The sequence below is a fragment of the Convolutriloba macropyga genome, chromosome 7 (assembly GCF_964194025.1).
Source record: "Convolutriloba macropyga chromosome 7, txConMacr16.3, whole genome shotgun sequence".
Lineage (NCBI taxonomy): Eukaryota > Metazoa > Xenacoelomorpha > Acoela > Convolutidae > Convolutriloba > Convolutriloba macropyga.
In genome coordinates this window covers 71,598,253-71,624,300 of record NC_134474.1, presented here as the reverse complement: position 1 = coordinate 71,624,300, position 26,048 = coordinate 71,598,253, and the positions used below count along the sequence as shown (strand labels likewise).

The 26,048-nt window shown below is 34.2% G+C and overlaps 1 protein-coding gene across 1 annotated transcript in view; it reads left to right on the top strand.

Moving 5' to 3' along the window:
- The first annotated feature begins 3,995 nt into the window (after positions 1–3,995).
- LOC142342507 (acetylcholine receptor subunit beta-type unc-29-like) overlaps positions 3,996–26,048 on the top strand; it is a 47,720-nt gene continuing 25,667 nt past the window's right edge. Inside the window, exons 1-4 of the mRNA XM_075393855.1 lie at positions 3,996–4,094; positions 18,017–18,196; positions 20,420–20,491; positions 23,112–23,227. Coding sequence (XP_075249970.1) covers positions 4,019–4,094; positions 18,017–18,196; positions 20,420–20,491; positions 23,112–23,227 — 444 coding nt within the window. The 5' untranslated portion in view covers positions 3,996–4,018. The remainder of the gene's footprint in view (positions 4,095–18,016; positions 18,197–20,419; positions 20,492–23,111; positions 23,228–26,048) is intronic.

Sequence of the window (26,048 nt, the reverse complement as noted above, 5' to 3'; positions counted from 1 at the left end):
CATAGGCAATTTTGAACGCACTAAAATTTTGACATAAGGTCTTTTGAAAGCAGGATAGTCTAGACAAAAACGCACAATTTATCATATTTAGAGCGCACAAATTTTCCTTTGGAACGCTCAAACGTCTGAACCTAGGCAAATTTGAACGCACAAAAGTCTGGACATAGGGTCTTTTGAACGCACGATAGTCTGGAGATGAAAGCACAAAATTATCTATTTTGGAGCGCACGAATTTTCCTGGGAACGCACGAAAGTCTGGTCATAGAGAATTTCGAACGCACGAAAGTCTGAACATAGACACTTTCCGTCTGGGAGGGTTTGGACATAGACACTTTCTGTCAGAAACGGTCTGTACATATCGACTTTTGGTCTGGCACCTCAACCTGAGGAAGATTCCTGATTATACGAAGACAGCAATTAGATTAACAAATGTCACGTGGAGTGTAGAAGACGCATTTTTGGCAGCACTTGCGGGCCTATGACAACTAGCAGGTCGTTACTAATAAATTTTACAAAGCTATAAATTTGCATCATCAAATTTCCCATTTTAACAAAACTAAAGTGACGACAGATTTTCCAAATAATCTTTCACCAAATTTTTCTTTCTATATAACATGCCAAGAGTCATTATATCTCTACATATTGTCATTAATTTTCAGTTATTAAATTCCAGTAACAAACCGGGTTGAAGTTTCTTTGATTTCATACAAAGACAATATATGATTTATTAAATTAATTAATCGAGGGACAAAGTTAATTCCCTTTTATACTAGTTATCTTTTTAGTCTAATTGACTTCTGTTAACGAATTCAAATTTGTTATTTATGCTTCAACATTACTGGTTCCCTTCATCTGAACTATGCGGAGTTCCGGCCATGTAAAACACTTTCTGTTCTATTCTCCATTTACTATCCACCTCATTCTTTTAAATTTAGGATCCCAGTTTAGTTTCTCTGTTCTCTTTTTTTCTCATAAGCCTATCAATGATCAAGAGCCTTAGTCCCATTAAGACATAAATATTCACTTGCCAAGCAAAATAAAGCATAAAACGTACAATTTATCCAATAGAGGGCTAAATAACTCAAATGAAACATCTGACTGAAATTGTTTTCAGATTACAATTGTGTTGCTACGATCACCAATCACGATATGAAAAGTCACTACTAGAATTTTTAGCCAACAGTGGAAAAGAGAAATATCTCTACTGGTGGACTCGGAAAGTATTTTTCAGACTTGTTAATCAATTTCTTCCAATTGAAATAGTAAACGGAGCCCGTATCTAAGTCACCTTAGTACTGAATCAGAACGAAATTCAAGACGTTATCAGTCGTGATTCAGGAACTGATGCAACTCAATTTTGGCTCTGAATTTGTCTGATTCGAACTCTGATTCAGACTCTGTTTCAGACTCTGATTCAGAATCTGAGTTTTCTTTGATTTAGACTCTGATTCAGATTCTGAATCAGGCTCTGATTCCGACTCTGATTTTTCTCTCAATTTGGGAAATTTCTTAATTATGTTTGTGATTGAAGCTAGGTTTTACCATTGCTATTGCCCTCGAAATCCTAAAAAAATAAATTCATATACTACCTGTAGAAATTGAAAAAATCTGTAATTTAGTTTGTCAGAAATTTTCTCAAGTATAATTATCAACTGTTTTTTTGAGATTTTCCAGTATGCTTTGTGTGGTCTACCCTCCTCTTTTTGCTTTCCGTGCTGGGGACCGGCAGTGGCGGAGTTACTAGAATAATTATGGGAAAACTGGCATGGTATGGTAAAAAAGAACATGCTTGTACAGTTTTACAAAATAAAAACAAGGCAAGGATAGGCAATCAAACAAGACACTACTGCGGAAAAAGAAAGACAATTTAAACTTCTTTAAATAATGACAATTTTTTGTTTTCAAAAAAGCATATTCAGACCAAATATTTTGCTAATTCACAGTTCAAACGGTCCGTACTCTTGATTAAAAGCAAAAAATCAGGGACAACACAATATTTCACTATACCACCACGACCTATCACAAAACTGATTTTAGAGAAAATTGCAACTTCTTTAAATAATGACAACTTTTTTTTTCAAATGAAAGTATTCTGACCAAATCTTTTGCAGATTAACAGTTCACAAGCCCCTTTAGTTTATCTTAATGGATGGCTGTGTGAACAAAAGATTCCTGATTAGATGAAGACAGGAATTAGATTAAAAATTGTCTTGTCGAATGTTGAAAACGCAGTTTGTAGCAGCAACAGTGGGCCTTGACGACTGGCAGGTCGTTGCTAATAAATTTTACAAAGCTATAAATTTGCATCATCAATGTTCTATTTTAACAAAACTAAAATGACAACAGATTTTCCAAATAATCTTTCCCTAAATTTTCATTGGTTTATAACATGCCAATAGTCATTATATCTGTACATATTGTCATTAATTTTCAGTTATTAAATCTCAGTAACAAACTGGATTGAAGTTTCTTTGATTTCATACAAGGATCATATATGATTTATTAAATTAATTAATAGAGGGGCAAAGTTAATCCCTCTTATACTAATTACCGGTTGAGTCCAATTGACCTCTGTTAACGAATTCAAATTTGTTCATCATTTTTGCACCAGCATTACTGATTCCCTCGTCTGAACTATGCAGTTCTGGCCATGTGAAATCATTCCTGTTCAATTGTCCAATTCACCTCATTCCCTTGAGTCTAGGATTCCAGTTTAGTTGCTCTGTTCTCTTTTTTTCATGAGCATATCAATGATCAAAAGCCTTAGTCCCGTATAGACATAAATATTCACTTGCCCTGCAAGATAACGCATAAAACGTACGATTTATCCAAGAGAGGGCTAAAAATGACAAGAATTTACTGCCAGTTCTGATTGTATGTTTGAGAACTCAATTTTTCCCCGGATAAATTTCTTTCTGTTGAAATCTTCAACCAAAATATAAAAGTGTGACTTCAATTGATACGAATTTTTTCGACAAATCATAGGCGGAGTTTCATAAGATTTTCCTTATTTTCAAACCATTTTTCGCGTAAGTTTTTTTCAGAAAAATTGTTGTTGAAAGGCGCCCGAATGTTATATGCAAACGCACATTATCGAGTCTCAATGTTTGTACTTAAATTTGGAAGCGCTTGTTCTTTTTCTTTTTAAAAGCCTGATTTAAAAAAATGGCCACTGTTAATTCAAGTCAAGCTCTCTTTTTAAAAAAAAACATCTCAATCGTTTTAACAAATTAATCGTTCTAATTTGCTTAATCATTCTGAGTTTTTTTCATATAAACAAATTTCGGATCTTTTCCGTTTTTGCCCCCCCCCCCCTCCAGCTTAATGGGCGCATATTATTTGCAACCCCTAGACGCACGTGCCATATTAATACATAATGATTTACTATGTAATGGCACGTGCTCTATAACGGGGGGGGGGCACAAACGGAAAAGATCCGAAATTTCTTCAATAATTGAAAGAATTGCTCAAGACAACCCAATATAGCGATACCAAAGATAGTTCACTGAGTTTCTGTTTCATAGACAGCATGTAGTTTTTGTCTCGCCTGATTATTTAACACAAGATTTGTTTCAAACAACTAAATAACTTTCAAATAAATCAAAGTTTCCTATATGTAATACAAATTCTCTCTCCATACCCAGTAGAAATATCTAGCAAGTTGATTTTCCAATATTTCTACTTCCAAATAGTTGTGAATATAAACCCGCTTTGGGCGACTAGGATTTTATTAATCCATTGAACTTGTTCTCAATTTGGCAAGACTGGTTTTGTTATCCACAATTTGCCTGGAGCTTACTAGCAGAAATATAGCGCAACATTAATTTGTGCCCAAAATTGCTACAACTGAGTTTATAGTAAAAATGTGCAGCATTTACCATATTATTATGTGTAACATTGCATGTGGCATTGTTTATTATTAGAGCAATTTGGAAATAGTTTTAGGGTCGAGTTAGTTTAAGCTGCCACCTTCCGGTTCATATTTCTTATCCAGATATTATCCAGACAAGAGTGAGCAATGTGGCCGATGTTAATGATCTGCTTTTTGAGCTGTGTGGCTTTAGTTGCTGTTGTTTCAGCTGACTTCCAGACCAGTTAGTTTTCTATTTTTATATGAGCCGGGAAATGAAGCGTTGTCGATACCCCAAATGGTGACATAATGGTTTTGGGCACCGATTTTTTATCATGATCATTTAAAAAAAAACAGAATTTTTGGTAAAGCCATAGGTTGAGAAAAACGACGGCACAAAACAAAACGAAATAAAAAAATTTAAGCAAAAACATCCACTTAACTTTATACACCAACGCCTATTTCTTTCAAAAAAAAATTTTTGACCAAATTAGATTTTTAATTTAAATGAATTTGAAATGAAAGTCAAACAAAGTCAATCAAGTGGATTGTACCCGCATAACTATTTTATCCGATGGGTTTCCCGTTCAAAAATTGATTATAAAGGTTACCTGTATTTTAAAAAAGCAGAAACAAAATTCTCTCGCCCTTGGGTAAATGTTTTTTCTCAAATCGTTTTTGCGAGCCAAATGACCATTTTTAAATTGTCTAAATTGTTACAAAAACATGTAATTTCACGGGTCAAAAAAACGGCATAAACGTTTTTGTGTTCAAAGGTTTGGAAAATTGTTATTTAAAAAACACTAAAATGAAAAAAAAATACAAACTTTAGGCTCTTTGATTCACTCAAAGGAATGAAACTCCTTTTCGGAAAGTTTTTCCCTGTCGCAAAAAAACTCTTTAAAAAATCACAACTCATTGAAAAGGAACAACTGTGATTTCTGTGGGACCGAAAAAATTCTGCATATGCAAGAAAAAATTGAAAGACAATTTAAAAATTTTGGACGCCTAAACACTTTTGTTTGGAGTCCGATTTCAATCATCAACGAATCATAGTATAACATATTGCCATTTTAAGATCCGCATGAAATTTGCAAGGAAAATTCATTGAAATTATGGTGAATATCTTTGAATCGTTCACTAAGATTTTAATACGGATATCGTCTGGATGTTGAAAACTAAATTTGAGCTATAGAGGTAAAGTACTCCTTGTCCTATATTGTTGTCACCTAGGACACGGTTAATCCCATACTTTTGTAGCATCTTCTTCAGTGCTTTACCTTGACTAGAGTTTACCACTTCATTATGCGGCCAATGTCCGAAAAAGCAAATTTCAATAAATTTTGCTTTTTGAGGAATCGTGGGACTAACATGTGTCCCCACGTTTCACGAAACATAAACAATTGATAGAAACATAAACAATAATGGAATTTAGTTACGAAAAACCAGGAAATAAGTAACTTGTGTCGTGGAAAGGGCTTATATTTTGTTACAGGTATTTACGGATAAACATCCTCCATGTAATTAACCGAAAAAATTTAATTGAATTTAAAAATAAATAATTGACAGCAAATTGAAAGTTTTGATTGTTCTTGTGAACACTCTTCTGGTTTGTGGAAAAATTGCTAATTGTCTTCTTAATCCACAAATTGTATTATATTCAAAGGAAAATTTCTGGAATTAGACACCATTTAGGTTTTCTTCATTTCAGTAATTAGATATTGTAACCGTGGAAGTGAGTGACGTTTGAATGAGTAACTTATAATGTGGAAACCGGTGACTTTTTTTCGTAGAAACCACTGACAAAAAATTGCTCCATTTTTTCCCGCCAGCGCTTTGTGAAAAATTGGGCACATAAATCAAATTTTTTAGAAATTTGAACAAAATTAGGTTTGTGTAAAGGTTTTCCACAGACGCTTTGAAGAAACACTTAAAAGCAGGTAAAATTTCGACCGATATGAATCTTGCTAACAAAAGTGCATAGATCCATCATCTTGGATTTCTGAAAACTGATTTTTTTGTGGGATTTTACTTCTCTACAATTTTTCCTGATTCATCGCTGAAAATTTTAATTATTGAAAGTTTCAATCCCATAAAATTTTGGTTTTCGGCCAAGCAAGCCGATGAGCCGTGAACTGCTTTCGGCAGGCATGTTCAGGCCATGGTTCCTTTAACCAGTTAAAAAAGTGCAAAAAAACAGATAAGTGACCCATCAAAACATTTTAAAAATTATCACATAAGTTTCAACAATGTCTAAAAGTATCCAACTTTTATAGTTCAAAAACAACAATCCGTTGGGGAAATCTCCAGAGAATTCCCGAGTCTTAGAACCCCTACCCAATTCTTGAACGCACTCTGTCAAAACTGTTCAGCTGATAAATCTCTGAATAACACCTGATGACTTGAAAGTTAACCATGGACGGCGAACAGTCACATAATTTTACAAATGAAGCCCCAGTTACCCAAAGAGTTAATAAAGAAATTAAAAATTTGATTGAACATATAAGTCCCCCTTCTTATCGCCAAATCTTAGTATAAGTTCAAATTTTCTCCACTTAAGGGTCTAAAATTCGTCTTTGAGGGAACCTTTATACCACCAAGTTGATATACTTATATTTTCAAGACACTGTTTAGCGTATACATAAGAGCGATAGTTTAGCGGATACTTAAGAGCGCATCATATTTTATGGATAGATGTTTATTGTTCCGACCCTCTTGAGGGGGGAGGAACTATATACTCAACTGGGTTTTTTTTTGTTCCGTGAATTTTCGCCGCTCGATATATTCATCGTAGAGAGTTGAGACTGGTATCATTAGAAAGCTCGTCCAGCGTAGAATATGGAATTAAAAAGATTTTCTTAGTTTTCGTCTTCTACAGGGAGTTATCGAGGTTTAAACTTCTGAGAAAAGAAGAGTGAATTCACGTTGTTTTTATTCACATTTTCCGGAATTTTTGCCTAAATTTTCGTCAATTTTGGTAAAATTTGTTATAATTTTTAAGAATAGTGCCGTTGATTTCATTTTTGAAGACGAACAAGCATTGTTGATTGTTTTGATTTAATTTTTTTGTTCAAAAAATCTGGATAAACATTTCAAAATTTAGCCTTTTTCATCAAAAACAGCACGAAATAAGCTACTTTAGTCCACTTTGATTAAATTTGCCGACAGTACACCCCCAAACAACACTCATACAATCTTTGTAGACTCAGAGGGGGGCTATGTCTACTTCAGAGTCCGCTGAGAGTGCACTGTAGTTAAAACTTTGCCGTTTTTTGCTAACTTTACTCGCTGATTATCAAAAATGCAGAATTTATTTTGAGTTTTCAACTAACAAATTATCTATATCTACAACATTCGAAAAATCAATTGTTCCTAACGGACAATAAATATTAGCAGGGCTAGTTTTGAGCCATTCTTGGACTGTTACAATCCAAAAGAAATCGGGTTGTAATCAGTCGGTCATTTTTAAAAAAAAAAAGACTTTTTTTTTAATAATAAAGAACAGAACATATCAAATCAAAGCTCAGGAGTGATAGGTCCAACCAATTCGCTTGCTAAGCACCTCCAAGCTAATGCATTTAGTTGTTTAATTGAAAGTTTATGGTCGTTTGTTTTTTGAAAAATTATTGACTTTTCAATAAGTAATGGCTTAATTAACTTTTCCTCTATTTTTTTCTTAATTTGCTCAACTTCCAGCTTAGTGTCAGCAAAGAAAGACTGCTTCTTCTTTCTACTGAGTTAACATTTATTCTCGGTTGCAGTTCTAAGCCTGAAGTTATTGTTTTCTGGCTTTGATACTACAAGATTTCAGATTTTTGTTTGTTTTGATATTTGCCAGTTTTTCACGTTTTCTAATTTTGTCACATTATCACATTATTGACAGTTCCATGTCACCTTATTAGCATTGAGAATAAGACACAATTGAAGATATTAAAATCTTGAAAGATAGACATCATCGTTTTAACGGCCTCGACGCCTCTTTCTTGAAGAAATCAATTGAATTTTTTAATTTTGTCTCTAACTGTCATTTATACTTTGTCGTTTCGGTCGTATGAAATTTCCTGTAGAGTGATAGCTTTCATTGGTTTTTCATGGAAGAAAAGAAGAACCAATATTCTGATATTTCTTGATAGCTGATGGCTTTCATGACTTTGAAAACAATCGTTTTCCAAAATTAAAAAAAAAACTTTTTAACTTCGCAATTTTGTTCTTTTTATGTTTCTTTTTGTTACCTAATCTCGTTAGTTAATTACTGGTCAAAAGTGACATTATGGGTGTCAAGGGAACAAAACGGATTGGTGTCCCGAAATCTTTTTTTAAAGAATTTGTTATGACCTTACTGGCTTCGACACCTGTTTTTCACAAAAAAAAGTAAATTAATTTGATTTTGTCATAATTGACGTTCTTTTTGTAGATGCAAAAAATATTCTGGATAATTACAGGTCTTGAGGGCTTCCTTTTCATGAATAAACGACCCTAATTAAATAGCTGTTTTTGTAATTAATGCCTTTCATGACATTGAATGTAACTTTGTTTCGAAAAAGAAATTAAAAGTATTACATACTTTAGCACTTCGCTTTTTTGTCTACTTGTTACCTAGTCTTACAATTGAATGGCCACGTACTATATTATATCTGTTTGAAGAAGGCACAATCAAATATATTTTGAGTGCCAAAATCTGGCTTCACGGTTTTGACAGCGTTTTCTGGCAAGTTTCAATTGAATATTTGTTTTTCTTTGTTGTTCTTTTTAGCCGCTTTAAAAAATGAACAAGGACAGTTCCTAATGCCCTTCTATAGGAGCAGTGATAATCGTAAATTTGTGGTAATACTAATTGATTCCTGATGGTATTTATTACTTTGAAGTTAACTGTTTCAAAAAAATAAGTTAATTTTTTTACTTTACTGTTTTTGTTCTTTTTTGTATAATTGTTACCAAACCTTTGTATGGACTGGTCGCATATGTTTTCTGGTGATTTATATGTAATTTTTGTTTAGTTTTAATTTTATCTGACGGTATGTTGACTTTCTATTAAATTTAGTTTTTAAGAGGGACATAAATTTTTTGATGTAACTAATGTTTGTTGTTGTTTGATTTTGCTGTTCGTCTTGACTCGCTTTCTTAATATTGACATATAACAGCAATCTAATGCATCAATTTTTACTCCACTGAGTTATTTGCTTTGGAGGCTATCTTATCGTTCATACAGATTTTTTTGAAAAAGACTTGGGCTTTTTTGGGATTCGCAAAAAATAGTTTTTGGGTTTTTCTATCTGTTCCTCATTTGGTAGACAATTATGCCAAAATTGTGGATGGGCGGGGTCGGAACCTTATGTGCCATCGCACATTACCGAGCCGCCTTGTCTCATCAGTGCTTGAATATGAGTTCTGACCTCTAATACCAGACTACAATACAATAAACAAAAAAGGAATTTCAGTCAAACCAGTTTCTCTTCTCCTCTGTTTATCTCCTTCAATTACGGTAAAAAAGCATCCGTGTCAACCTGTGCCGACAGAAAACCAATGACCGGATTCATTGGCAAGTTGTTGACAGCACTTTTAACAGAAAAAAGTCATGAAAGTCCGGGTAATGGCTTACAAGAAAAAATTTTATAGTTTTGAGTTCATTATAAAAAAAAGTTGCCCAAAAGTCGGAAAATTAGACCAGAGCCCAAGAAATCTGCTGTTTAATCGTTTGAAACCATATAACGGGCATCGTTTGAAGAAAAAAATGCAGGGATATTGAAAGTTTTTTTGGCCAGAGATTTTGTTTCTATTTTATATTTATTTTGATTAAACAGAATAATAATAATCAATTGAATCTGCTTCACTAAGAGCTCAAACTCGAAATGGTTTTAGCATGTTCTTTGCTGTGCATAAAAACTTACATTGTTCACTCTTGTTTTAAAATCTTTATCGGTTGTTTTCAGTGTTCAACAGTGTTCTGAAAAAACAATTCCTGATTATACAGTTTATATTAAGAAAGATCACTAATCAGTTTTTACTTTCCTCCTCAGCTCTTTTGCGCCATCGCTTCATGCTAATTAGGAGTTAATTTATCGGTAAAATAGAATTGTGGGCCGAAAAATGTGTTTGTTGAATATACAACTCTAGCCGATAAAACTTAAATTGTTAGTTAAAACCTATAGCTTTGTATAGCAATATATCTAGAACACAGAAAAGAGCAGATAGTGGTAAGATTTCATAGTGAGTTTTTGTGACTTATGCGATTTCTGGTCCAAAAAACTGGAAAATATTTGAATGTTTTCTAACTTGTGTTTTTGTTCGCTCTTATTCATCAAAAAAAATTTGTTCTAGATTATTTCAAATCAATTGTTGGGCAAATTTATTTTTCTTTCAAACGTAAAAAAGAGCATTGACTGCGAAAACTATATCGATTCTTGTTAATCAAGGAATATGCCTATTGAAAGCTACGTCCAATATTTTGTTCGATTGCACTCCGCTAGTTGTTCTCGGTTTTCGATTAACTATTAGGTTTTCGAAATAATTATATATAAATTCGAATCAATTGCTGACATAACAAAATAGATTTTAAAGATTTTTTGCTCTAAGCCCGGATAGTTGGTTTAGGGTAATTAAAAGTTAAGGAATTGTTTCACTTCGAGGGAAATATTTGTTTGCTTTACGATGTGTGAACAATTTAATGCTCGCTTCCGCTCTGATGAAAATTGTATAGCCTATTAGGAAGACTAGATATCCGTTATAAAATTAAAGTTTCTTTGTAAAGGTGACAAATATGAATAATTCAGGGTCAAAAACTGACGGGGGGCAGTTTCCATGATTAGTAAGTTCAAAAGAGCAAGTTTTCAAAAAAGCAGAAAAGATAGAGCTGTGATCTTGTGAAAAGCCAACAAAGATTAAAAACTTTGGGAGAAATGAAAACAAATCAAAAATTCTGTAACTGCATATCATTTTTTCAAGTTACTTTAATATTTGAATGCCGCTAGACAAAATTTATGAATAAGTCAAGGCTAACTTAATGTTTATAATCCTTTTCATTAAGAGTTTGGTTAATTGTTTGTCAATCTTGTGTGAATATAGCTCTCAACAGACACCAATTCGAGACCGCTTATTTATTGTTATACAACCCAGCCGACGTCCAGTCCAAATAAACAAGTGAATCATATTTTCATGCAACCCAGAACAATGGCCTCAACCAAGGCAACGATTAGCATATCCAGACAACCTAAGCCTCGTAAACAACCCAGACCTCAGACAGCCCAGACAACGATTAGCCATGTCCTGACAACCCATACATCTCCAGAAAAGCCAGACAACCTAGAGGAACCATACAACCATTAGCCCTTTCCGCAAACACAGACAACTTCTGGCCTACTTGACAACCCGGACTTGCCTTGCCTGACATATCTTTAGAACTTCCAAACCAAGTCCCTCACATAACCCAGGCTTATGATTAGACTTCCCAGAAATTTAAAAGAAGTTTTTAATGAAAGAATTAAAAGAATTTGATATGAAAATACAATTATTTATTTATTTACCAGCTGTTGTATAAAAGTAACAGTAAATTATATATTTACATTAACTTCAGATTCAACAACTGGAAGGATCACCGAAGAGTTGTTCCACTCATCAAGCGGAGATCCTAGAAAATCAAAAATGATTTTGGGTGACATCTTAGTAAAGCAAATCAAAAACAGTTCTATTATCGAAGATATAGTTATCTGTAAAGTTCTTGAAAAAACTTTTAAATTGGGGTTGCGTTATTTTTTTGACGTTTGGGGGAATTAACTTATTACTCATTATAAAGTTGTAACCTATCGTAAGTTTTCGCGTGAGTGATTTTTCCATTTTTTAGTTTTAAAACTAATTGTTCGTAAAATATTGGCAGCTTTTCGTCTCGTTGTTTTAACACCATCCATTTCATCTAAATCTAAGAGTTTCATAGGTGAGTTATCCCTAATCTGGTTAAAAACTTCCTTAAAAAGATGTGCTGCATAGAGCTTGTAGACGGAATAAATTTTGTATTTGATAACTTCCTCGTGTGTCCAATCACAAAACTTTTTCCATAGAATTGTTCTTAAAATCCGTTTTTGTATAATGTGTATTGCTTCTAAGTCACATTTCGAGGCACTGCCATAAATCAAAATTCCGTATTCGATAATTGATTTAGCATATACATCATAAATCATCAAAAGCTGCCTTTTGCTGAAAGAGTCTCTGGTTTTGTATAGTATGCCATTGAATTTTCGCAACTTGTTAGCGATTTTCTCTATGTGACTTTTAAAGGTAAGATTTTTATCACTAATAATACCCAAGTATTTTGTTTCTAAGATGTTTTCAATTTTTTGTGATGCATAGGTAATTGTAGAGAGTTGATTGTTGCCGAAAGAAACCAAATTGCATTTTTCTGGATTAATGCTTAATGCATTTTCGCGAAACCATTTTTCACTTCGTTTGAGCGAGTCTAGAAATTCATCTTTTTTGCTACTAAAAATTGTAGTATCGTCTTCATAGAGGAATGAGTCAGCGTCACCAATATTTTCGGGCAAATCATTTATGTAGATAAGAAACAAAAGCGGTCCCAAAACGGATCACTGTGGAACACCATATTTTATCATCTTTTTCTCTGACCAACACCTATCAAGTTCAACGAACTGATATCTGTTTGCTAAATAGCTTTTTATAAGATTCAGAAATTTTCCTCGAAAACCGCAAAACTCTAGTTTAGATATCAGCCTCTCATGCTTAATAGTATCAAAGGCTTTGCTTAGATCAATAAAACAGGCCTGACTTGTTAGTTTATTATCCAAGTTTTTGCGCAATTTTTCAGTTAAATCTATCAAGGCTTGAACACTTGAATGTTTCGGCCGAAATCCGTATTTTTTTCACTAAGTATTTTGTTTTTGCGCAGGAAAGACATCATTCGGTTGAATAAAATTTTTTCAAAAACCTTGTCCATAGAGGGTAGTAAACTGATAGGTCTATAATTTCTCGGATCATGAACTGAGCCGTTTTTATGAATTGGAATTACGCGTGCAACATTAAGAGCCTCTGGATAGTGTTCTTCAAAGTAGCATTGATTGAAAACTTCCGTAAGTTGTTGACTTATTACGGATAGTGCTTGTTTCAGTGTTATGTTACTTATCCCATCATGACCAACGCTTTTGCTGTTCTTCAAATTATTAATTGCAGTTGAAGTTTCGTTAATCGTCACGGGGTTAAAAACAAATGTTTTTTCAAATCTATTAGACTTGATTTGTAAATTTTCTCCAAAACTATTTGCCAGTTTTTCACCTATTATTAAGAAAAAATCATTGAAATCATCCGCTGTAAGTTTACAGTATGTGTTTTGCCTGGTTTTTGACCAAAGATTTCTCAGTATCGAGAAAAATTTTTTCGAATTTCCTATATTGGTTGTTTTTTGATCATAGAAAGCAGTTTTTGCATTTCTGATTGTCTTATCACAGACGTTTCTCTGTGTTTTATTTTTATCCCGATTCTCCGTGGATGGGCGTTTGATCCATTGTTTGAAGAGTTGGTCTTTTTTCTGTCTTTGTTTTCGAAATTCTTTATTAATCCAAGATTTTTTCGAAAAATTGACCTTTTTGTATTGCGCAAATCTATCCAAAGCTACATGGAAACATTCTGTTATTGTTTGTAATTTCTTATCAATTGACCAGTGAAATTCAATTTTTTGTAACATGTGATTGAGAAAAAACTGATATCTTATTAAAACGAAATAATTATTTAAAAAGGTGTAATTTCGAACCCATGTTGTAATTTTCTTATTTTGTGCATCCATGACAGATGGACAAACTTTTTCATCTAAGAGAGTTAATATTGGAAATTGATCACGTATGTTGCTTTCAATTGTTTTATTTTCATATTGAGAATTGCTTATCATATGATCAATGCAGGTATTTGTAGTGGCTGTCACACGAGTTGGTTCTAAATTGTTAACTTGAAGACCAAAATTTTCCAGCAAGTTTTTATAGTCCTCCACTTGATTATTGTTTCCGCTAATATTCGTGTTAAAATCGCCGCATAGAATCTTATTTTTATTTCAAACTTCCAGTTGTTCAAGTAGTTCATCATATAAAACCAAGAAATTGGAGTTTTTCGTTGATGGTGGTCTATACATGATGTGAAAGATTAATTCAAAGTTATTTTGGGTATTCGTAATTTTAATCGAAAAGTTTTCAAGTTTTTTCTCTTTTTAACGGTAAACTGTTCGCCTGTTAAATCATCGCGTATAAAAAAAGCCAGACCACCTCCTATTTTAGTTTCTCTATTTTCTGTGATAAGTGGTAAATATCCGTCAATATTATAAGAATCAATAGGATCATTGTCTGTTAACCAAGTTTCGCATAATCCTATTGCAATTGGTTTGGTTTTGAATTTTTCGATTAGACAGCAGAGTTGGTCATGATGGTTACGTAGAGATCGTATATTTAAAAAAAGTATTGATTGCTTTTCGATGTCTCCCAATTGGTGTTCTTGAATCATAACAGGAAGCGTTAAGTTAGTACAGTTTCATTGAAAGCTAGCCCAGCAACGCCGCCCGATCAAACTGATCCGCTGTTAAATTTGAAGATTCGCATGGAATTTTCCGGTGTGGAGAGTTACTCAGTAGGCCTTTAATGAAGTCCACCATCTTTTGATCATCATTTATCACTCCTTTAAGTTGATCTATGAGAGAGGAAAATGTCACGGGACTGGGTTTAGGTAAGCCACGTTTGGACGGCCTGAAGGGTGTAACCGGATTGTTACTGAAAGTTAAGCACTGAACATCATTAACATTTGATGTTGTCCCCACTGTTTTATTTGATATAGTGCTTTCAGTCCCCGATTTTCCACTTGGTTGATCACTTCTGGACTTCTGAATCAGGATACTTTTTGCTGATAATTCATCAATATCTTTTTTACTCACAATAGTGTGAAAATCGATGTTATTTTCACCTGTTTTAATTAATACCTGTGATTTTGAGTTGTTCGTAGAAACTCGAAATCCTAGATCACTCGCATACAAAAGAAGTTCTTCGTCAACTTTGGTTAAGCGTTCATCCATATATACAGATTCATGGTTATGAGGGTTTTGAAAATTTCTTAATAATTTTTTTCGGCCCTAAATTCGATTTTTTAAATCAAAATTATTGAACTTAGCAATAATGGGCGGTGGTCGTCGAGGGTTCCTGACAGCTCCCAGCTCGTGACATGCAACCAGATCTCGATGGCCCATTGATACTCCCAGTGCATTGTTGATAGTGTAGATCACGTCATCAGTAATATTTGTGTTGGACATAAGGGGTAAAATCCGAAAAATAATACAGTCTTTGGATTGGTAACGTTCAATCTCATTAACTTTTTGTTTTAAGTATTGTACTCCACTTTGTAGGTATTCTATTTGGGTATTTTTGTCATTAAGATCTTTGCAAATATGCTGAGGTAGTGTTGTAACAGGGGAACAATCATCGCCAAGAGAATTTAGAAGCGTTTCGTAGTTCATTTTTTGTCAAGCGAAATTCAGTTTAAATCAATAGCGATAGCGTGCTGTGCGAGCCAACTGCTTTCTAGCTTTTCATTTGTCTGTCTGATGGTTAATTATGATGTTCAATTCGAAATGATTGTATATTAGATTACTGCTTTTCGACGTATCGAGTTATTAATGGATTGAAAGGCTAGGCCGAAGACTGAGTGAAACCATTGATAACGAGTATCGGAGCAGTAGTCTAATGTGTTTAAGTTACGAGTGCTTTTTCATGCGTTAAAATAGCTGCTCTACGAGCAAAATTGTTCATGGATGCTGAAAGTTACCTCAATTGTCCTATTGAGTTACCTCAAACTATTATGGGACAGGTTGCGTAGTAGCAGGTAATATTGGACAGGTTACGTAATAGCAAGTATTATTGTACAGGTGACTTAATAGCAAGTATTATTGGACAGATGACGTAATAGGAAGTTTTATTTGACAGGTGACGTAATAGCAAGTATTATTGGACAGGACGTAATAGCGAGTGTTATTGGACAGGTTACGTAATAGCAAGTAATGGACAGGTGACGTCACGGGCAGTTGTATATAAATTGCTTTTAGAAGTATTATCCAGTGAAATAATGACCAACCCAGAAGGAACCGTTGCACAACTGATAATTTGCTCAAACTTACTCAGCACGTAACAGAAGCATTTCAATGGTCCGAAACGGTCGGATTTGTCTGCCTAGATATTGAAAAAGCGTTTGATTCAGTGTTGAGACTAGGAGTTCAAAACAAACTGCTACAAATTGGTGTGCATAAACCTCTGATAAAAAGGGTTAACTCTTTTCTCCCTCAGAAAAGCATCTTCTTGAAAATTAATAACTCAAAAAGTAGCACATTTTCAACACTAGCTGGAGTACCTCAGGGCAGCGGCACTGCACCAATACTCTTCCTGGTTTATGACAGCGGCATTCCTGAAATACTGGCACAAATTTCTCTATTTGCTGAGGATTTTGCCCTTTACTACAGTTCGCACTCCTGTAGAATAATTCAAGAGAAACTCCAGTATTCACTAGACAAATTGATCAATTGGTGCGAAAAACTGAAGATGAGAATAAATCCAGGCAAAACAAATTTTATGCTTTTTTAAAATCCGTCAAAAAAGTTTCCAGTTTAGACCTTTTTATCAATGGTACAAGAATTGAAGGCGCTAATTTAGTCAAATTTCTCGGCGTAAACCTTACCCACATCTAAAGTGGAACCAACACTGCAAAAGTTTGGTGGTAAGGGCAAACAAACGAACCTACCAACCGTGGCGGCTCAGTCAGATCAACATTGATGAAGAGTGCTTACTGACATTGTATAAATCATGGGTTCGACCTCTATTTCTCTATGCGAATGCCTGCTGGATTGACCAATCTAATTCAATTATCAACAACATACAACTGACCCAAAATAGAGCACTAAGAATTTGTATGAGGAAACCCCGCTGGTACAGTGTCAAAAAACTCCATGAAGAGGCCAATATACCTGCAGTTAGATAATTTCAGATTAGATTAGCAAATGAGTTCCTGAAACGGGCAAAAGCAAACAAGATCGAATCAATACGTGAACTGATTCAGAAAAAGAGACAACGTCCAAAAAACAGTTATCAAAGCACACTGGACCATCTGTCCTGCTAATGTTCTTTACCAGTTTCTTTATCGTAGAAAAGCCAGAACAACCATCAACCATTGACTTATTGCCAGCCGCTTGCGTAGGTAATTCGGGGCGAAAGTCGAACCAACAACGTCCTAACCGAACCGCTAAGCCAGCCGCTCACCTAGTAAATTCGGGACTTAGCTGTGAAAAACACAAGGAAAACAACAGCAAAATACACAGCTTTTGTCTACTGGAGAATGTTAATCGATTAACATCATTTTAAACCTAGAAAATGATCTCATTTTTTCACATTCACTCCACTGATATCTTTATCAAAGTTAAGGTACGGTTATACAACTAATAACATAATACAGTGCTATGCGCGGTTTGGTTCAGTGGTTTTAAGGTATAGGTTATCATAGCACTTTTAACTTATTATTTCTTCTGTATTTTACTTCATTCTTCAAAACGCTTCCTTCACTCAATTTATTTTAACGCGTCTTAACGCTTGCCTTCATCAACAAAGTTACACTAATTACACTTTTTACGACTAGCGCAGCCCTTTAATTCTCTGATCAAATGAGGCTCAGTAATTCATTCGCTGACGCAAGCGCAGCCCAATTTTTATTTGTTTATTTATTTTTTTATCTACTTATCCCACTCTCAATATTTTTTTACTTCTTGAATAATTTTTCTTAATAAACGACTTTTTTTTACTTTGAATAAAAAAAATATTGATATCTTACCACGCATTGAAATACAACGAACTAATCAACTTCTACGAGGCTAGCCAAGAACACCAAGAAAAAGAGTAAAAGCAAGCAGAGCCAGCAGAAGCCCTTCCCGGCGCTTGAAATGGCTCCCAGCAACAAGAGTGATCAATTGGTTTTAAAGGAAAAAACTCTGAAAAATTAGGAGCATAAACTCATCTTTCCGAAATTTCGAACTTTCTATTTTAATTATTGATGCCTTTTAAATTGATTGAACTTGCTTGTACATACATTAATAATAATAATCCAGTTAATAATATCAAATGTTTGTTTACAACAAAAATTTTTTTTTGTTTACAGGTGGTCATAGGCATTACTCAATCCTGCCGACAGGGAAGCGATTGGAGAGGGATCTGTTTGCAAACTACAGGAGGTTCGTGAAACCCAGAGAGGACCAGAGTAGGCCAGTGAAGGTGTTCTACTCCTCCAATGTGTACCAGATACTGGGGGTCGAGATTGAGACACAACGCATCAAGTTGAGTTAGTCACTCTCACATCATTTCATTGTGCTTGGACTAAAATAAATCAATAAAAATAAATAAAATAAATGTTGATTAAAATAAATAAGAATAATAAAATAAAATAAACTAAATATGAGGGTTCGTTTCGCCATAAATATATACCTCGATCGTGACTGCCAAATTAAACCCAGCGCGTCCTCTTTTTATATGGAAAATTAAATTCAGTTGAATCAACCCGTTTTTTTGAAAAATTTTAAAGTTAAAAAACTATTGTTTTTAACAAAAATACTCACTTTAAATGCAAAGTAAATTATTCTGCTGTGGCTACCCAAAACGCTCGTCACATTAAGAAAGAAAAGGATCTCACCGATATATCTAACGAATTGTGAATGATGACTTTTTTGGGTTTTCCATTTCTAACAGTTTTCTCTTCTAACAAACGACCCAATTGATTGGGCGAATTTTTCGGAAAAAAAGTTTGGGAAAAAGTTTGGGAAAAAGTTTGGGAAAAAAGTTTAATAATTTTAATTTAACACTTACCAATCATCAAGTAAGTTCTCAGAAAGTTGACATTGGGTGGCTATTGATGAAATCATTTAAACTGTTCTTCAGATTTCTACCACAGACATTGACGGCGCAAACTTATTGAATGCGACTGATAGACCTTGAGCCAAGTAGTAGCAATTTTTGGACAGAAGGGCAAAGTTCTATAGAAATTTTTTTTGAATTTTGTCGAAAACCCGCCGATGACTTCAACAGCAAAAGGCAGAAAAAGGATTCAAGGCTCTTTGCATTTCTTGCCATAGAAGGAAAACTTGCTTTTTGACCATTTTTAGAGCATAAACTGCATTGATTGCTACAAATGCAATGGATATAGATCCAAGCGATGACTTTAATGTTACGACAAGAGCAGAGGTTTTGCCTCTTTCCACAATGGCACAATGATATTCCAAAAAAACGTGAAAAATTCGTGGTCTTAGGTTCCTCCTCCCAACTTATGGTGACAACTTAGCCTCTATGATATACCGGAACTAATGTGCCGATCGTTTTGTTGCGTCTTGCAGTTACATCTGCTAAAGTAAGCAAAGTGATCACAGAAACCGTATATACAAAATGACGTCTATTTCTTTTTTTTAAAAAAAAAACAATATTTTACACCAAGAATTAATGCTGATTCAATGGTTGAGATGTCAGTCGCGGTACATCCATTGAACGACCCAAGTAAGTCTGGGAAACCCCTGCGAGGACCCAAAATTTTTTTACTGCAAGAATTTCCGGTGATCGCACGAAGATCTGGTGTACGAACGAAAATCTAGACTGGAACGCGCGAAAGACTGAATATTTCTCGCTTTTCAACGCCAAAAACTTTTAACGCGTGAAGACCGCACCAAAAATCTTCAGCGCACAAAGAACGAACGAAAAAAATTCAACGCACAAAAAATGCGCAAAATATTTTCAACGTACAAAGAACGCACCAAAATTTTGGTCATACGCGCTTTCGAAGGCACAAACGACACACGAAAAGATTAGAACGCACAAAACGCTGGACGCAGGTAACTTTGTCTGAGACAGTCTAGACATGAACATGTCCGTCCGGATGGCCTGGACAAGCATGTTCCCTCTAGGACGGCCTGGACAGTCTACTCTTGGTCTGGAACCTCAGCATGGGCATTTAAGCGTTGAACTAAAAATTTTTAAAAGATAGAGGTTGATATGCCATATCAAAGACGATTGGACCGGAAGGGACGCCTAAGAAGAGGAGAGCGAGCTTGACGGCGATATAGCCGCAACAATTATGTAAAATTTTAGAAAGTAAACGTATTTCTATTTTCTTGCCATTTTAGTTAAGATTTTTTTGTAACTGAAACTTGACCTCGTTGAAAGTGAAAGATTACTTGCGAAATTCAAAAAGTTTTCCGAACAACGAAACTTGCTCATTTTGTTGGAGAAATTATTTATGACGATTAGGTATGCATTGTTACATGTTCTATTTTTTATCACATCTATCCAAATAGGGGGACTTTGTTTAGTCGCTATAAAAAGTTTCATATGTATATATGTATATATATATATATATATATATATATATATAATATAATATATTTTATATATATATATATATATATATATATATATATATTTATATAAAAATTATAAACTGGTTGACTAGACGAGGAAATTTATAGAGGTTGTTTGATCGTAAAGAGGAGAACTACAATGCCATAAAAACATTTTGTTCTAGATCTGTGGATGCATCTGCTGTGGAAGGACAATTTCATGCGCTGGAACTTCAGTCAATACGACAACTTGAAAGGTACACTAATAAGTTACTTGTTACATATTTTTTGTGCGTTTTCAACGTTTTCACGATCATTTTCAGACAATTTATCATCCTCTTTTGACGCTTTTCCTACCTTTTTTCACATTTTCCCGGCCAATTTTAGACTTCCCGTTTTTTGTCTAAGACAATCAAACTCAGTTGTTTTAATAAATAAGGTTTCAATATATTATCGGAGTTTGCCAAGCATTTTACTAATATTAATTTTAATTATTAAAACTACCATTGTTTTGAAACACACCATTTCCGAGTTTCGTGCTAGCGTGAAGAATAAAAAATATCGGTTCTCTTTTCTTCCTAAGGCATCGGTAATTATTTTTGATTTAAACAACTTTTCTTGTTTCTCAATAATTCTAGTAGAGTTTGTTTTAACTCATCGATGTCTTCATGTATACAATGATGATTTGCATCATTGGCAAGCAGAAAGAGCTTTGTTGAAATTTTATTCTACTTTTACTTTGAATTCATTGATATTTTACAAAAGGATGAATGGTCTAATTACTGATACCTGTGCAGCGTCACTTTTTATAAGTAGCATTCGAAAAAATTTCATTTAATCAAGCACGCTGCTTTCTTGCAGCGAAAGAAAATCGAAACTTTTATTGCAGCGTCTCTGTTTATAAATACCTTTCAAAATATATGTTTCACTCAATGAAGAGCACTGCTTTCTGTCAGCGGAAAAAAATGAAACATTTCTATCGCACTCTCGGAAAATTATTTATTGTGGTTGTTATGCAAAATTTAAACCAAGTATAGTACAGCATCTGTTGAGGATTCGTGTTTTTGAAAAACATTTTTTTCATGCTGAAAAAATCTGTACACTTTATTAAGAAGGAGACTCCTTTCACCTTGATAAATTCCTAAATTTTGTATACACCAAACAAATGGCAATATCCACATTATTATTTTTTTTTGCAACAAGTAAATTAAAATTATAACCATACGGTTGAACATACTTGAAACAAAAAATACTTCAAATCATTCAAACAAAATAAAGTAATAAACATCAACAAATTTCTTAAAGAATCACATTATAAAATTTTCTTCCGATTGTTTTCTTCCTAAAAATAAAAATAACTTTTAAAAGCTCCTACGTTACTATTCAAAGGAATTTTTCCATGTTGTGATTTTCTACTAGTTTAATTCACTCTTGATTTTTATCGATTATCAAAGTCTCAGGACAAGTATCATATTAACCTCAATTCTGTAAATGAACTTAAATACACATGCAGTTTGCACTGGTGTCTGATCATCGGCAATTATGTTCTGAAACACTTTTCTTATTTCTATCACCTTTTACATTAAGATGTTGTTCGCTAATTGACGTAAATGATTTTTCAAGACAATTTCAAATTTAATCAAAATTCAATTAAAGTATAACCAGTTGCAACTGGTTATTTAAATTACACCCAATATTAATTGTTATTACCCAGGTTGAGGTCCAGACCCAAATTGACTTCTGATCAGACCCAGTCGAGCGCACACCTGTGTGTTCCCAGACCGAAATTACAGGGTCTTTTCGGAAGTTCGAGCGCACTTGGGTCTAATCAGAGGCAATTTCGAGCGCAATTGGGTCTGATCATAGGCGGATTCGAGCGCACTTTTGTCTGATCAGAGGCGACTTCGAGCGCAATTGGATCTGATCATAAATGTCTTCAAACGCAATTGGGTCTGATCAGGGACCATTTTGAGCGCATTATTTTTTTCATTTTTTTAGTTTTTTTACTGAAAGATATTGGCTCTGCCATGAGGCAGCCAAAAAGCAGCTTTCTGATCAGAGACTCATCTAAAGTCCGATAGCTCTGATCAGAAAACAAGAGTCCAGCAGACAGCTGAGGCCGGTCCCCTTTAGAAGAAATTTTGATCATCTGGAGACCACGACGTTTCTTATGGAAAGCTGTCTTAACTCATCCATTGAGTCAGAATTATAAACTAATCGGTACACTAAATAAAATTTGTTCTCAACAGTTGGGTTTTGTTTTCTTTAGCAATACTTTTAAAATTGAGTTTTCCTTAGATGAATTAAATACTGCAAACATCAGTTTTTATGAAATGAATATATTGTAGCAAAATTAAGAGATTTTTTCATAAGTAAAATCTGTCTCTGATCAGACTATTTCGAGTGCACTTGCGTCTGATCAGAACCGGTTTGGAGCGCACTTCAGTCTGATCATAAATAGCTGCGAGCGCAACTGGGTCTGATCATAACTGCTTCGAGCGCAACTGGGACTGATCATAACCTCTTCGAGCGCATTTGAGTCTGATCATAGTCTGATTAAGGTCTGGGCAATGGTCTGAATTTGAGTCTGGACCGTGGTCTGAAGATGGTCTGATCAGAACACCTTCGGTCTGGAAAGTCTGATCAGAGGTCACTTGGGTCTGGAAAGTCTGATCAGGGTGAATTTCCGTCTGGAAATTCTGATCAGAGATAATTTCCGTCTGGAAAGTCTGATCAGAAACAAATTTGGGTCTGGATCTCAACCTGGGTACTTCTATTACAGTTATCATCAATTTAAAATTTGTGTTAACAGACCCCACTTTATTTGTTACGTTGTAATTACTGGTTGTTATATATTGTTTTGTTGCTCTGGAACAGAGATCTCGGTGAATCCGGTGAAGTTGTGGATGCCAGACATAGTGATAGCCAACAGACAGGACAACGAGCCCACTCTCAGAGACACCAACCAGATACTGGTTGCCATCAACTATAAGGTATGTCAATAACAAATATGGTGAACACATTAACAGCACATAAGCACTTTCAGTCTAAAATGGTCTGGACATACTTGATTTTGGTCTGGCATCTCAGCCTGGGACGTCAGCCACCACCCCAAGCCCCAAAGTTGTTTTCTCCTTTTATATAGAACCCTATTAGTAAAACTAACTTTGTCTTAAAGCTTGTCGTTGAACCTTTAACCCACCCCTCAGCAGAGTGTGGAGCCAAAAGAGTGACCCCTCCTTAATATTGCTCCTCTATTGATTGGCTCAAAATGTGTTCACTGAAAAATATCGAACCTTAATCTTTTAATCTTTGTGTTGTGATATTCACAGTATGAACTGTCAGAGCTATTTGTTAACGTATCTGATTTAAAAGAATACAATATTCTCGTAAACATGAAGTATTTTTGCAGAGGCTGCACGTGGATATAACAAGGAACTAAAAAACATAGTTAGCAGAAATCTTCAATCCCGGGTCACCGATCATACTACTTTCTTTGATTTCGCACTAGGATATCTTTCTTATAAATATTTGTTACAAATGAGCTTTTATAGGTATAAATTAGCTTCAGAGAATACCAAAACTTTATTGGACTTACTCTATTTAGTGCCCAATTTTCAAATAGTATCGTACATTAGAGTCTTTTGGTAAATCACAAAGTGATGCCGGCGAATCACATAGGTAATGTCTTAACGAAAAAAAAGGAAAAAAAATTGGTAAAAAAAACTATGAAAAATGGATGTATGATCCTTTGTACTACTCCCTTGTTATACTAGGATCATATATGAATTCTTGTTAATCATTAAAGGATCATACTTGACTTCTTGGTAATCATACAAGGATCAAATTTGATTTCTTTGTTTTCATACAAGGTTCGTACTAAGAAATCAAGTATGGACAGTATGAAACAATATATGATCCTTTTTTGAAATCAGAGAAACCTCAACCCGGGATCATCTAAGCTTCTCTAACGGTTCGGTGATCATGTTACAGACCAACAATATTATTAGATACACCAATTTAGGTGCAATAAAATTTTTCGAGATTTTTTCTAAATCTATAAAATGTGAACCCAAATTTTTATAACCATAACAGAATATTTGGGTAAAAAATTAAATAAATTTTAAAATTCACTTCATAAGCAGACTAATAGTTTGGTCCTTACATTACTAGTAGAAATCCCTTCTAATGCCTTGTGCTTGTTTATCTATTGGAATACGTTCGGTAATTTGATCATTTCTCAAATTCATTTCTGCTGAATTTGTTTTCTGTTTCATTTTCCGGATTTCTATTGCCAGATAGTCCCATTTATTGAGAAATTTCTGATTGCTGATAAGTTACTCCATTTAGATTAACACACATTTTTCAGAAAAAAAACTGAACAGTTCGACAGTTTTCTCCCATATCATATTGTTCCAAAATTTTGTACAAAGTATTTTTCGGATACTTGCAATCAAAATTTTACGAGAATGGCACACATCACCACCCCAATTTTTTTGCTTGTTTATTCTCTGAAGTGACGAGGCTCTGGCAACAATTAGGGATAAATTGCAGTGACGTTTAAAGATGACAGGACTGGAGGTCTAGAAAGTACAATTCTTGCTTTTAACGTTTTTAAGTGTTTAATATATAGATTGGGCCAATAGCAGTAGCCATTTTTGTCAAAATTTTGTTTAGCTCTGTGCCAAATTTCAAATTCTTGTGGATCATTAAGCCTAGATTAACTGACCTTCGGCTTTTTGACCAGCGACAACTGATCATCGGTTTTTGATATTACCATTATTATAATGAAATTGTTCAATGTGACACTAATGGTTTTGGGAGAACAATTAGTTCGGCTTTATCTCTGATCCAGGTTAACCTAATCTCTTTTATGTAAAAAGCATTTTTTTGCAATTTACTGTAGATTTTTGTTCGAAGTTCATTAGCCGTATTGGAGTGAGAAGTAAAATTTGTGTCATCTGCAGATTGCAGAACTTTTTTGTTTTTCAGATTATTCCAAAAACTTTAAGATACAATATGAAAATCACGGGGGCCAAGGACTCTTCCTTGAGGGACGCTTTTGTTAATTGACACCTAAGCTATGGTTAAATGTCAACCAACTTGAATGTTGTCACCCAAACTCCTAATTGTCGCCCAACCTGTTTTTTGTCACCTAAACTGAGTTCATTTTCAAAACAATGGTTTCTATTACATAGAAACAATCCTAGGATAGTTTTTGATTTCATACAAAAACCGTATTTTGATATTTTCTGAAAAAAAAATTCATAAGAATTTGAGTTGAAGGTTTTTGCTAAATCTTTAAAAAAACCAATGCCAGTTCATTTTGTTCCACAAATTTGTTTATTGATTCAGTTACGAAAAGACCATGCTAGTCGACCATTTATTTTTCTGAAACCCGAACTGATTTCTTATCTTTTACTGTTCTACAAGTTCAAGATTCTGTTGGAGTAGTAGACTTCCAAATTTTTTGGCAAAGTTTTTGTCGTTGGAATTTGGAATTGGTCTGTCATTCGCTGATTCCAGCGGATCAATCTTTTTGAAGTTCGATTTATATATGCCTTTTTAAGGACACCTGGAAAAACATTGTTCCAAATACATATGTTAATTGCGAACAGTAAGCGTGTTCCAACAGATATTTTAAAGTTTTTTTAAAGGTTCTGAGGATGGAAATCCAGAAACCCTTGCTTTTTCCTGTGGTAGTTTGTCAATTACATCATTTAAGTCTTTTCCTGTTAAGAATCCAAAAAAAATCTTTTATAAAAAATATAAAGATAGAAATTTCAAAATTTTTCTCATCCTTCCGTATAAAAC